Source organism: Argentina anserina, chromosome 3 (genome assembly GCF_933775445.1).
Source record: "Argentina anserina chromosome 3, drPotAnse1.1, whole genome shotgun sequence".
Lineage (NCBI taxonomy): Eukaryota > Viridiplantae > Streptophyta > Magnoliopsida > Rosales > Rosaceae > Argentina > Argentina anserina.
Genome location: NC_065874.1, coordinates 10,017,708 through 10,031,530, shown reverse-complemented (window position 1 = coordinate 10,031,530; position 13,823 = coordinate 10,017,708). Strand labels below are relative to the sequence as shown.

The 13,823-nt window shown below is 37.8% G+C and overlaps 3 protein-coding genes across 5 annotated transcripts; all 3 read left to right on the top strand.

The window, feature by feature from the left end:
- Window positions 1–2,253: 2,253 nt before the first annotated feature.
- On the top strand, window positions 2,254–5,992 carry LOC126786060 (solanesyl diphosphate synthase 2, chloroplastic-like). Of its 2 annotated transcripts, none has more exons than XM_050511762.1 (6): window positions 2,254–2,760; window positions 2,860–3,002; window positions 4,366–4,493; window positions 4,573–4,676; window positions 4,790–4,917; window positions 5,395–5,992. In XM_050511762.1, exons 1-6 carry the CDS (start codon window positions 2,520–2,522, stop codon window positions 5,941–5,943), a joined length of 1,293 nt encoding a protein of 430 aa, XP_050367719.1. In that variant the 5' UTR covers window positions 2,254–2,519; the 3' UTR covers window positions 5,944–5,992. The 2 variants fall into 2 exon arrangements, with proteins under 2 accessions (XP_050367719.1, XP_050367721.1); XM_050511764.1 differs by having other exon boundaries at window positions 2,256–2,760; window positions 2,878–3,002.
- Window positions 5,993–6,656: 664 nt separating this feature from the next.
- On the top strand, window positions 6,657–8,934 carry LOC126788646 (uncharacterized). The gene is made up of 5 exons (XM_050514654.1): window positions 6,657–6,812; window positions 6,896–7,117; window positions 7,373–7,483; window positions 8,159–8,224; window positions 8,676–8,934. Exons 1-4 carry the CDS (start codon window positions 6,720–6,722, stop codon window positions 8,192–8,194), a joined length of 462 nt encoding a protein of 153 aa, XP_050370611.1. The 5' UTR covers window positions 6,657–6,719; the 3' UTR covers window positions 8,195–8,224; window positions 8,676–8,934.
- Window positions 8,935–10,173: 1,239 nt separating this feature from the next.
- LOC126787792 (uncharacterized) lies at window positions 10,174–13,725 on the top strand. Of its 2 annotated transcripts, XM_050513692.1 has the most exons (5): window positions 10,174–10,365; window positions 10,449–10,673; window positions 11,473–11,583; window positions 12,185–12,250; window positions 13,111–13,725. In XM_050513692.1, the coding sequence occupies exons 1-4, from the start codon at window positions 10,246–10,248 to the stop codon at window positions 12,218–12,220; spliced, it is 492 nt and encodes a 163-aa protein (XP_050369649.1). In that variant the 5' UTR covers window positions 10,174–10,245; the 3' UTR covers window positions 12,221–12,250; window positions 13,111–13,725. The 2 variants fall into 2 exon arrangements, with proteins under 2 accessions (XP_050369649.1, XP_050369647.1); XM_050513690.1 differs by lacking the exons at window positions 12,185–12,250; window positions 13,111–13,725 and having other exon boundaries at window positions 11,473–11,941.
- The last annotated feature ends 98 nt before the right edge of the window (window positions 13,726–13,823 follow it).

Below are 13,823 nucleotides of genomic sequence, written 5' to 3'. Positions count from 1 at the left end.
AACGTTCAAAGGAAATCTCTTGATCTATTTTGGTGATGTTTGTGTACAAACTTTGAGATGTCAATAAATATGCAGCAGGGTTGCTTTTATTCTTCTTTTTCTTTTTGGTAATGGAGGAATAATTAACATGTGAAACTAGGTACATTATCTCTAATCACACCCAACACTGCCAACAGTGGTGAAATCATAAAATCATAACTAGTGTATTTCAAATCAAACTAAAGTTATAATCTATCACATATAAATTGAATGAAAGGCGATGCAGGAAATTAACAAAACAAAATTGAGGGTCCTTCACTTCCCTCCCTTTCTGTCAAATAAATATTGAATGGAGTTGAAAATAAATGCATTGACAAAAAAGAGAGAGTTGAAAATAAATGAATGTGTCCCATTTCATCAATCTTATGGGCTCACACACCTTTCTTCCTTCACATCAATTTTTAATACTCCCAGAAAGAACATGATATGTTGTCATGCATGCAGCTGATGCAAGCCACATGGTGATATGGAACTAGTTACTGACAACTGTAGTTGGTCTGCGGGAAGACTAGAGGTACCTATATTGCGGCTAGCGGGCTGTTTGACCACCAGGACGAAAATTACTTTGATAAATACTGTACATCACATCCTTGATTTTAACGAGTTGTAGGAACAAAGAAAAATAGTGTGAGGTAGAGTTGAAAGTTGAGGAGCTAAAAGTTGACATATTTTTATATGTGAATGATGTAAACGTTCGAGATAAATTGAGTTGAGGGGATGGTAGTGATTGTAAAACATTCAGATTATACTTGTAAATATGTAGTTGTCAAATTTTATTTATATACCCTGTCACCGGAAAAATCAATCAACATTATGAGTAGTTTGCTTGAGCTCATTGAAGCCCACAACTAGAATGATCTAGTCCCTTTAAGGGATAATATGTGAGGTGCCAGAGAGAAGATTCGCAGTTTCATGCCACGAAGCAAGGGAAGGAAGAAGGTGGAAGTTCTAGCAGATAATGAGCACCTCTAGGAAAAAGTTGCGACATGCTACAAAATTTTCATTTTCTCCTTGTTTCAACTATCAACCATAATACTTCTAGTTTTGAGAATGAAGAAATATGGTGACCAGTTTGTTATTCGTTCATTGCGTATGCAAGTTGGTTCTATAGTCTAACCAAAGATTTTTCTCGTGGTAAAAGGAGGATACAACTCATTGTATATTTCCGTTGCAATTTTATCCTGATACAAAACATTGGTTTCGTGTACTTTCAGTTACTGACTCAACGGTTACATTATTGAGACGTGTTATTCGTTTCTCTATTTTCTTATTTAGTCCACATTGTTTACTCCGTTTCTACTCCAATGAGGTTTTTATGTGATAGAAAAGGTAATCGTTTCTCTAATTTTCTTTTCAATTTCTACTTTACCTAAGCCATCTTAATTTTCTTCAATTGTTAGGATTTTGGTTTTATTTCATCTGAATTGCTGTGACAACGAGTAATTAAGGAAAGTGCAGATTGTGTTTTAAGAATCACCTCTTCAGGTATGAAATGTTAGTTCCGCCTTTACACATGAATTGTAAGTTTCTGGGCAATAGCAGTGAAAACATGCTTTGTGATTGCTATCCAATATTCTTTAGCTTTTTAACAAGAGAGAATTGAAATTATTTTGGTCGAAAAAAGCTTATAGTTTTTATTTTACAATAGATTTTAAGATTTTTATTTCATTTGTAATTGATGGGTAAAGAGAACAGTTTTGATTTGAACCGACTTGCACCAACTTTTGTCTGCTTATTACATGTAAGATCAATTACTTCATATGAAAATGACAAGAACTTCACAAATCTCGTTTTTGTGTTGCCACAATTTTAGGAACAACATGTGTGTAGGTGCGTGGAATAGTTTTCTTGATGTAAGAACTGCATAAACAAATTATATCAAATATCATTTCCATAAAAATAATCGAGATCTGATAGGTGGGAGATCTTTATGTTTATATTCATATAATTTTGGCTTGAAAAATTTAAAAGAAAAATTTATGGGAGTGCTGGACCAAAAGATGAAATGAAAAAGAAGGCACCAGTAGTCGTACTTTAGAGGGAAAATGGCTCTTTGGCTCTAATTTGACCAACAAGAAACAGCTAAAGCATTTGTAACCATAGATGAGAAGAAGTCCCCCCTTCACTTCTTCTATAGGCTTTCTAAAAAAACTTCGCACTACAAAGTACAAAAACCAAGTCTTTCTTTGAGGGTCACTCATCCTTCCCCCTCCAACTGATAAGGAACACAACAGACTCTCATATGTGGGCTTCTGGAATCCACTCAAATTTGGTTCCAACTTGTGCTGCATGTTAAAACAGAACCCTCCTTTCCTAGTGGCCCCATTTGATTGTTTTCCCTACTCCCCAAGTATCTGAACGACTGTTTTTCCAGCTGGTGTTTTTGGTTTCTGAGCAATTGAGCTCATTGTGGCTTCTGGGTTTTTGTTTTTGGTTTTAGTTTGAGTGCTGGTGATTTCGGTTTGTGGGTTTTGCTGAGAATGATGTCAATGACAAGCCGTAGTCTTGATTTTGGAAGAACTGTATTGGATTTGGTGGCTTGTGGTTGTTCTTCAAATGCTTTGTTGGACCGCTCTTCATTGTCTTCAATAAGGAATTACACAAAGGCAAATACTAAGGGGAGTAGTAAAGGTTTTGCAGCAAGGCCAATAGTTTTTGGTGGTAGGGGCCGGACTAGGTGTGCAGTGTCTTCTGTGAAAGCAGCTGAGACTTTGCTAAATGGTAAGACTTTCTAGTTTGGTTTTTGTCTTTTAAAGCTTTTTCAGTTGGTTGAAGTGTTAGAGTCTTGTTTTGTATCATAATGGTTGAAGTTGTGAATAGATTTTTGGACCAATACAGGTGTTCCTGACGGTCTTCCACGAGTCTTGGAGTTGAAGGAAGAGTCGAGAATGCCCATTTCGCTGACGAATTTGTTTGAAGTGGTAGCTGATGATCTCTCGACACTAAATCAAAATCTTCAGTCAGTAAGTACTCTTTCTTAAAGTCCTGGTGCTGTGTAGTATCTGTTGTTTATAATGGTGTTGTGCATTTTTCATATTTTCTATTTATTTCGTGATGCTGAGCTTCGTCCTACACAATCCTTTTCGGCTAGATACTGTTCTACAAGTTGTTATTTTTGAATGTATCAGTTAGGGACATCATTTTAAGAACAGAAATGATTTTCACCCTTTTCCCCTGAAAGTAAAGGAACTGGTGTTTGTTTCACATCTGCACAAGCAAAATTGCACAAATAAACCAGAACATATGTATATGTGCTTGTCTGTAGTTGTGATCTCTGTGTTAGTTTTGTGGTTTTGTGCTTGATTTCGTAGGGGATAGAGCAGCTTAAGGCAAAGTAGAAATATTTTTTTTTTCTATTCGCTGATGTCATATACTACATTTAAGTGATTTAACATGTCAATTTTATGGACGAGGACTTATGATCTTATATATCCTTAAGAGTTCAAGACACTTCAAAAACCAACTTGAGTTAGTTCAGTAGTCTGCACAATTCTGACAATGTGTTGTCTTTATGCTTTGGTGGCATGTGAGTCGTATTGGTTCATATTCTGGCCTAAACCATATGATTGATTTATCAGTTATAAATGAGCATGGAAATCAAATTGACGTCAGCAGTATCTTATCCTAGCTATGTGGGTACGCAACAAAGATTTTTATCCCATTGTTTCTTGTATACCTTAACCTGTTTATCTATTATCCAAACATGATCATCACCATCATTCTTGCCTCTATAGTCTGTTCTTGTAAAATTAACTTGTTCAAAAGGAAAAAGTATCATCAGACAGTCTGATTTGATGGTATTATATTCGTCAGTTTCAGGCTTTCAGCTAGACTCATGGGGTGCACTTTCTCTATAATTTGAGATCTGATCAGTCTGATGTAGTACAATCTTCATATTAGCTATCCTTTCCCACAAAAATGTCATCACTTCCTTCTTCTCACTGCTGAACTATGTTCCCCAAGTCAAACCATCATAGATTTTCTTGAAGTAGATAGACTGTATTTGGTTTGGTAATATGGGCTTGATCTTTACAGTCGTATGCTTTTATTGCACTATCCTACATATATATCATTAATTTGCTTTAACAGATGATGGAAATTTAACCAGGCTGTTCGTTAGGTGTCTTCTAGCTACTATGCTCAAAATTTCCATCTGCTGCCATATGATTGATAGGGCGGTGATAGTGTGTTGAAAGTTAGATTAGAGTGCATGCCAGTATGAAGGGCTTTTCTGTTCCTGCTAAATTTATACTATCAGGCCTTTATATTTGTATCAATATGTCAGGTATGGGGAGAAGTACAATATCTGATAAATTGCTCTTTTAGATTGTTGGTGCAGAAAACCCGGTTTTAATGTCTGCAGCTGAGCAGATTTTCAGTGCTGGTGGGAAGCGGATGCGACCAGCTTTGGTGTTTTTGGTCTCAAGAGCAACAGCAGAAATAGTTGGGTTGAAGTGAGTGTTCTCCAACTTCTAAAACCACTATCGTTTATGATGTTCAAAGGACTTATGATCTTCTTTCCCAACTGTACAGGGAACTTACAAAAGAACATCGCCGATTGGCAGAGATTATTGAAATGATTCATACGGCAAGCTTGATACATGATGATGTATTGGATGAAAGTGACATGCGAAGAGGTAAGTTTCTATGGATTTCACACAACTATGTTAGTTTTTTTTTGTTCTGTCTGGCCCCAGTTTACAGATTCCAATGAATTTGATACTTAATTGGTACCCATACTTAATTGCAGGGAAAGAAACTGTTCATCAAATGTTTGGTACAAGAGTGGCTGTACTGGCTGGGGACTTCATGTTTGCACAGTCATCATGGTATCTTGCAAATCTTGAAAATCTTCCGGTCATTAAGCTCATTAGCCAGGTAAAGATGCGCCTACTCTTTCGATTCTAAAGCTCGGTTTTTTTTTAAACATAAACAAGACTGGAAAGCATAATATATGCTGCAGTTGATAACAAAATACTTTTTGAAATGAATTTTAAAAAAAAATCTGTGCTTGCTAATCATTACTAATTCAAGTCTTCAGGTTTTATTTTTAATTAGCTGTTTTTAGTTAAATGACACCACATGGATTGTAGTAGATTAAACAAGAAATTTGACCTTGTAATGTTTCCAATTTCCTAATGCCAAGCTTCAAACATTATGGATCAGTCCATTCAAATAGACCCTTGTGGTCATTTATGTGCTTCATAACAGTTTTAAGTTAAGCTTTTTTTTTTTGGGTCAAATTTTAAGTTACGCTTGAAGAATCAAAACTGAAAAAAGAGGTTACAGTCTGTCATATATATGCAAGTTTGTAATACTTTAGCTTATGCTCGAGTGTGTTGGTGACTATGGCAGGTTATCAAAGATTTTGCAAGTGGTGAAATAAAACAGGCATCTAGCTTGTTTGATTGTGATGTCAAACTTGATGAGTACTTGATCAAGAGCTACTACAAAACAGCCTCCCTAATCGCTGCCAGTACCAAAGGAGCTGCTATTTTTAGTGGGGTTGACAACAGCGTAGCTGAGAAAATGTATGACTATGGCAAGAATCTTGGTCTGTCATTCCAAGTTGTTGATGACATATTGGATTTCACTCAATCGGCAGAGCAGCTGGGAAAGCCTGCCGGAACTGACCTAGCCAAAGGAAACCTCACTGCCCCGGTTATTTTTGCTCTGGAGAAGGAGCCAAAACTTAGAGATATAATTGAATCAGAATTCAGTGAAACTGGCTCACTTGATGAAGCCATTGAATTGGTCAAGAGTTGTGGCGGCATTGAACAAGCACGAGCATTAGCCAAAGAGAAAGCTCATCTTGCAATCGAAAATCTCGATTGCCTTCCTCGAACAGCTTTTCGATTAGCTCTGGAGGATATGGTGATGTTTAATCTCGAACGGATCGATTAGTCTCGGTCAAGTTTTCTAATAAAAGCCTCAATGAAACAAGAATTCCTTAGGCAAGAAGGAGAAAGACTGCAACATTGAAAGCTTCGACTGGTCAAAAGCATTTTTCTGTACATTTTACAAGTGCTTCTGCCAGTGACACAGGCTGCTTACAAGTGCTTGTAGATTGGGTAAAACATATTCATATGCTCCAGCTTCAGCTCATTACAGTGTTAATTCTTGGCATGTGAAATCGATATTTATACTTCTTGTACAATAAAGTTCTGAGTCATCACCTCATCAATGCTAATCTCGACCAACATATACAGCACTACTCATGTTCTATATGATCTTCTTTTTTTGGGATCAAATTCTATATTTAGCTTCTTTGCGACCCAAGTATTGAAACCAACCCGACCCTATTACACTAATAAATACCTTATAGTCTTACACATGTCTTCTCTGGCAAGCAAAGCCTTGCGGTGTTGGACCATTGCCCGGGTCCGGTCCCAACCGGTTCCTCTAAAGTTTAACAAAAATCCGGCCCAGAAAAATGGTCACCTTTAACAGTTTAACCTAAATAACAAGGCTCTCTTGCTGTGGTCATGGACACAAATCAACCCGACCCGACCCGATTGCACTACTGTAATTTGTTTTTTTTTTTAATTTTAATAATGACCTCTCCTCTTGTGAGTGAGTCCTGTCTTTTCGGGCAAGCAAAGCATTGCGCAGTTTCACTACAAATTCTTCCCCCAAATTCATTGGTGAAAAGCTCGAACCTTTCTCCCAAGTAGTTCTCAATGTGGCGAGCCGTAGCCACCGAAGCCAAGCACATGGCAAAGTTCCTCGGCGTCCTCCACCTCACCCACTCCTACCTCCTCTCCGCTTCCATCGTCCGTAAACCCTCAACCCTCTCTCTCCCTCTCTCTCTCTCTCTGACTATTCTCTCATGTTTGGTTTTCCGGTGGGTTTGCAGGGAGTGGGACCCAGTATGCTCCCCACCTTGAATGTGAGCGGCGACATCATGCTGGAGGAGCACGTGTCCCATCGATTAGGGAGAATCGTCCCCGGTGACGTCGTCATAGTTCAGTCTCCCGATGACCCCAAGAGAATGGTGGTCAAGCGGGTCTTGGGCTTGGAGGGGGATAAGGTCGCTTTTTTCGACCCCCATCGGATTTTTCGGCACAGTTCTGCTGTGGTAATCTCCGATTCCTCGTCTTTCTTTCGGGTTTGTATGCCTGCTTTTGATTGTACTGTTGTTGATGCTGCATTGTGGGAATGTGGGTGCTAATGTCTAGTGTCGTGTGATTTTCGGGCCATTATGTCTGTCTAGTGTTCGATTTTTTGATGTGTTGGTCTCTGTAAATTCCTTTTTGTTTTTTGAATTATAGTACTCTATTGCTGATAGTATGTCTAATTAGTTTCGATATGATTTTTGGGCATCAATGAGTAGGTTCCTAAGGGGCATGTTTGGATTCAAGGAGACAACGTTTATAATTCTCATGATTCACGGTCACATGGACCTGTGCCTTACGGTCTTATACATGGCAGAGTATTTTTCAAGGTGATGCCACTTCTCCTTTGTAAAATGTATATAAATTTTCAGTCATTGTGCTTTTGGTATAGGGGAACCTTTTGTATGATGATTATATACTCTCTGTAATATGTATACATGATAATTTGATATATATTCTTACCCCAGGGTTATACAGTTGTCTGAGTTACTTACATGCCTGTCCTACTTTTGGATATTTTCTATGAACAATTTCTGCAATATTTTTCTGGCTATTTCATTGTTAGTTTTACTCAAGTCATCTATTCATGGATGAATTAACCTTAAATTGAATCGGAGCACATGCCTCCTTATTGGTTGATGTTGCCAAATGCCAAGTCATCATATGTTTTTTTGTTCGATTAATATGCTGAAAGACTTGTACTTGGTTTTCCAGCTTTGAAAACCAAGTACAAAGGTGTTCGCATTTCTTATTAATGCGTAGCCGCTGTCTTTTGGCCTGCTAGATTGGCTTCAATAACCACTATTTTTAAGGACTATTCCATGACATATTGATTAGCTGTTCTGTAGTGAGGCCACCTTATTCTGTTGTTCTTTTTAATTTAGAAGTTGTTACTGAATATATATTTTACTTCACTACTTTCGTTTCATATGCTTGACATGAATCTCTATGACATCCAATTATGCTTTCAGGGTCAACTGACTGATTTTTTTTCATGTTATTAGGTATGGCCGCCTGATGGCTTTGGATTTATTAGATGACTAACCATAAAGAAGATTATATTGCTGAAGGTAAACATCTAATTGAATTCTCATTACGGAGATTTTAGCCGTTGATGAAATATTAACAACTGGATTGGAATCGATTCTTGGTTTGAACCTCTGAGGGTTTTTATTAAGCGTATGTTAGTAGAATTGTTTGTTGGTTGGAATCTCCATTTAGCTTTTCCCATGTAAATTTTTTTAGTCAGCTTTTTAAAAATCTATTACATGTCTCCAATAAGAAATTGCAGCCCTTTCAAAAAAAAGAAGGAAATTGCTGTATCTCCAGGATACATGAAACCTGTTTCCACATATGGTACATTTCACAGCCTTAGGAGTCTATTAGTTATGAGTAATCATTGAAATTGTTACTGCTTTCAAAGTTAAATGATATATATTGAACTTCAGAAGAACTGTAGAATCAATCATTCTTGATACTTTACTGTTTGCTTCCCTAATTGTGAACTTTTCATCTATGCAGGTTCAGATCCTGTGATTTCAGTTAGACTTCATTATTCATGTTGCCTCTTAGACTCCAGAAGATCACTCGGGTTTGATTCCGCGGACATCTACACCCTTTCTCTATCATGATGAAAACTAACCATAGAAATGTCCAGTCTCCTATCTGATCTCCTCATCAACCTCTCTATACAATTGTGAACATCATGTAGCAATTTTGTCACCTGTAACAAAGCAAGCAACTTCAAATTATGTACATGTCTGAGCTCTGTTCTCTCTTCCCTCAATGATTTTGCATTTTGCATCTGAATCTAGACACAATTTTTTTTTTTTGCCAGGGTAAAAGATTATAACACCATTAGATTGTCCTAATCAATACAAAGAACTGAAAGAAGTTTAAAACTAATCTTTGTTAACCAGCACTAAAATAGAGCTAGAATTGAGCAAAGTAGGTTGTTTACTTTTGTTTAGGTTTTTATTAGTCCGAGTCCACAAGTCCCGTGTTCAACCATAGTGTTCGTCTCCAGTCCAGCAAAGGTCAAGTTCAAGGTTAAAAGTCATCTCCTAACAGAACAACCTAAACAACTTAATAAACCAAACTAAAAGTGAGGGGTACAGACGAGCTAGAGACTAACTACTACTCCAAGAATCAACTCAATGCAATCTTAGCTTTTCAGGTTCAAACTGTGTTGGAGCTCCAATTAAGAAGCTTAAAGCCATTCTCCGAGCAGTAGACTCGTCGGCAGCCAAAAGCAACCAAAAATCTCCATGATAATTTGAAGTCGAAACTAACTAAACAAAGGTACAGACCGTGAGGGAGAGATGAAATTTCATGCCAAACCCAACTAAATCCGTCGCCAGAAATTGCAGGATCGTCGCCGTAACAGTCATCGGATTAGCTTGCCTAAAATTCACCGCAAAACTTTGTGAAAAACTTATCATATCTTGTATAATCAAAGTTGATCAAAACTTTTATCGTGTGAAAAACTCCAAATACAATGCAATAGTGTTCGTACTTCTACTATCCATCAATAACTTGACAACAAACCTTGTTTTGACCTGTCAAATATATCTGAGGTTCACAATACACGAGAGTTAAACTTTTTTTTTCTCAAATATTCCTCAAATATGATTGTTTTCCATGAAAGAATAGCTTTGTAGAGTGGCTTCTATAAATTATTTTTATTAAGAATGAAAAGCTCCAGCATAAAAAAAAATTGTTTTATCTTTGTCCAGAGTTTGCTCAAGTTCTATGTCTAATGTCCTCTTCCAATTGCATAGGTTTCACCGTCCACCAATTCGCACAAGCCATCAAGTTCTATGGACCCCGTGAGGTAAACCTGAGTGTGATTCGCAAACCCATATAAACCCATCTCACATTAACTTAAATTCCGATGTGGGATCCTTCTAATTACATAAAAACCAAAAGCTACGGACCTCGGGCCTCCGACCCGACCCATTAAAACCCGTGCGCTCTTTTCTTTCTTCCTCCCAAAGCTTTGCTCCTGTATTCTCTGGCAAGCAAAAACAACTCTCAGTTCACTACAATATCCGTCGGCGAAGATCCAACCTTTGTTCAACTCTCTCTCTCAATGGGTCAGCTCAACCAATGGTGGGCCGTAGCTACCGAACTGAAGCACTTCACCGTCGCCGTCGCGAACTTCGTCGGCCTCATCCACCTCGCCGACTCCTACCTCATAAGATGTACCCTCGTCCGTAAACCCTAAACCCTTCCCTCCTCTCTCTCTCTCTCTCTCTCTCTCTAAAGCCTCTAACTTTTTCCCGGTGGTTACAGGCGGAAGGTCCGAGTATGCTCCCGACGTTCAACTCGAGCGGCGACGTGATCCTCACCGAGCGCGTCTCCCATCGATTGGGGAGAATCGTCCCCGGTGACGTCGTCATTATCCGGGCTCCCTACGACCCCAAGAAAATGGTGGTCAAACGTGTCCTGGCTCTGGAGGGCGGTAAGGTCAGTTTTACCGACCCCCAGCAGCATCAGATTCAGCACACTAACATTGTGGTATGTTCTAATTTCTCATCTTTCGAAAACCCGAAACTTGAGATTTGTACTGATACTAGTTTGCATTTGGTGTTTGGAATCAGTTTTAGGGGTTAAGTGGTTCTTAGTGATCGGTGTGTGTGTTGTTTGCTGCAATGTTGGTATGTGGTGTAATGTCTTATCCAATGCGGTATGTAAATATTGAACTAAATGTGTCTTAGGGGAAAGACCGGATCGATTTAGGAGGTGCGAGTCGGCTGTGTTGATTTTCTCTGGGAGACTGTAAGAGATTGGTAGGAAATTTGTGTTTTTAGTTTGTGATATCAACATTTTGAGAGAAAGATGTTAGAAATAGACAGTTTGTGGGTGTAAGACACAGACTTCTTGTACGTCATCCTAGAGTAGAATGGCGAAAGTAGGATATGGTAGGTAGAATTCTACTAGGATAGATAAAGAAGAAATCCATGCAAACAGAAAGAATTGGCATTGTGTATCTAACTCTTTGGTTACATCAACTCAGAACTCCTCCTGTTCACGGTAAACAACATCAAGGGACATATCCCCCAGAAGATTGTAACTTTGATAGTGTGCTACTTTTGTCTAATTATTCTGTTACATGTTAATTTTTATACGGGTGAGCATTAACCGCAAAAGGTCGAATATCGTTGAGGGGAAGTTTGGCTGGTGAAATACTGCTAGTTTAGGAATATGTTGGTTTCTGGTTGATAGTTTATAAATTTCAATATTCCTTTTTGAATTATATGTCTTGCTGATAGTATGCCTGATAACTTTTTATACCATGTTGGGCATCCATGAATAGGTTCCTAAGGGGCATGTTTGGATTCAGGGAGATAACACTTATCTTTCTCGTGATTCACGGGAATATGGACCTGTGCCTTACGGTCTTATTCAAGGCAGAGTGTTTTTCAGGGTATTGCTATCTCTCCTTTCTTATTTGGTGGATACTTATATTTTTAGTCATTGTTATCATGGTTGAAATTTGTTCCAGACAATGATACGGAGTTAATTGATCTGATGATTTTATGTTTCGTATAATATCTTTATTTCATATATCCTTACCCCCAGGGTTGATAGAATTATGCGGGACATTCATTCCCCTGGCCTATTTTTGGATATTGTCCATGCACAATTTCTTTAATATTTGTAGCAAAGATGCTTACAGTTTAGCAAATGTTATTGCATATGGGGCTTTTTGTCGCTGGCAGTCTTTTGGGTTTTATGGGTGGAGCAGAATACAAGAATGCAAGGTTTATAAGTGGGTAGGGGTGTATGACTTCTGATTGACTGTACAGTCTTTTGGTCTGCTTAATTGATTATTTTTAAGGACTATACAGTATTACAGATTGGTTAGCTGTTTTGTAGTGAGGCCGGTTTGTTGCCTTTTTAAAAGAAGTGGTTACTGAATATATATTTGACTTCACCACTTCTGTTTCACATACTTTTCATGAATGTTTACAGCATCCTTTCATGCTTTTATGAAGCACCTGACTTTGATTTTTTCATGATATCAGGCATGGCCGCCTCGTGACTTCGGATTTTGTGAATGACTAATTATAAAGACGATTATATCACTAAAGGTAAAACCTCAATTGAATTCTCTTTGCCGAGATTTTAGCTGTTGATGATATATCTATAAGTGAATTGAAACTGATTGTTGGTTTCAACCTCTGATGGTTTTATGAAGTGTATTTGAATATATGATTGTTGGTCAGAATGTCTGTTTAGGTTTTCTCATGTAAATTACTGTAACTAGCCTCTTTTTTGTTTTTATATATGTAATTGTTTTTATAGTGGTTAAATATAATTGAATCCAAAGTCTTTTTTCACACTTGATCATTTTTTTTTATTTTTGTGGGTGGACTTGGTGCGGGGTTGTTAAAAACAGCTGCGAACAATCTTGCTACATACCCTCTGATTATTGATAATACCACTGCCACACACACCTCATAATGTTTCTGTGTTCCTGTATGTTGGAAATCTCTGGGGTAAAAAGTTATGCTGTTATAGCATTGAAGCTTGTTGACAACTTGAGTCCTGCCATGGAAAAATAAATATTTGGGTAGACACATTACTCATGTTCCTCTCCAAATGTTCCGCTGCGTACAGGAAAGGATAAGTTAATAGCTGTTGGAAAATGATCCAATAGAGGAAAAGTTGATTAATAATAAATAGTCTTGCATCCGTTTCTGGGTAAAATATTGTAGGTCAATGCATGTATAATTCATTTGGAGTATCTCCTGTATACCTACATTGCAACACGCTTCTATTTATGGTACATTATCCCAACTTTCAGAGTCTTATATATAAGAGGTGGTTGCAGCTCTGAACTTTGAAGTTGAATTTGAATCAAGATTTCATGATATCCAATAGAACTTTAAAGCCATCATTTCTGATTTGATTGTCTGCTTCCTTGCTTATGAACTTTGCACCTATGCAGGTCCTCGACCTGTGCCAAATGGAAAATGTTCTACTTCATTACTTATGTTGCCTCTGAGACTTTGGAAGATCTCTGGGGTTTGGATTCAAGGGAAGTCTACACCCTTTCTCTATCATGATGAATGCCAGCCATTGGGCACATATGATTGCCCAGATGCTACAGTCAAGGCTCCTATCTGATCTCCTCTACAAGTCTGAACCCCAGCCCACTACAACCTAAGAAAACTCATGTGGAATCACTGTCACCTGCAACAGATCAAATTCAAATTATGTGCATATTTCAGCTCTACCAGCCAAGGAGAGAATCCTAATCCTGTCTACAACTTCTCTTTCTTGCTTGTAGCAAAAAATTATCCTCTTGGATATTGATTTTTAGGTGAATTAATATTGAGCATTAACTGCAAAAGGTTGAATATCAGTGTGGAGCTTGGTTAGAGAAATATTGGCTGTTTTAGAAAAATGTTGGATTTCTACTTTCTAACATTTGAATTTCCATTTTCATCGAGTTTTCAATTCAAGAGATGTATTGGCATTTTATCCATATCGGTAAAAAATAGGAAGTGTTTAAGGCTTGTAAGATCCTCTCTACTGATCGAAGTGTTGGCCTGAATTGAAGTTATTGGTTTCCTTAATTGATGTGTTCTGTTACCACGTCTGGTAGGCTCTCTATATACTACTTTGCATCTATGCATTCTGCAATCATATTCTGAATTA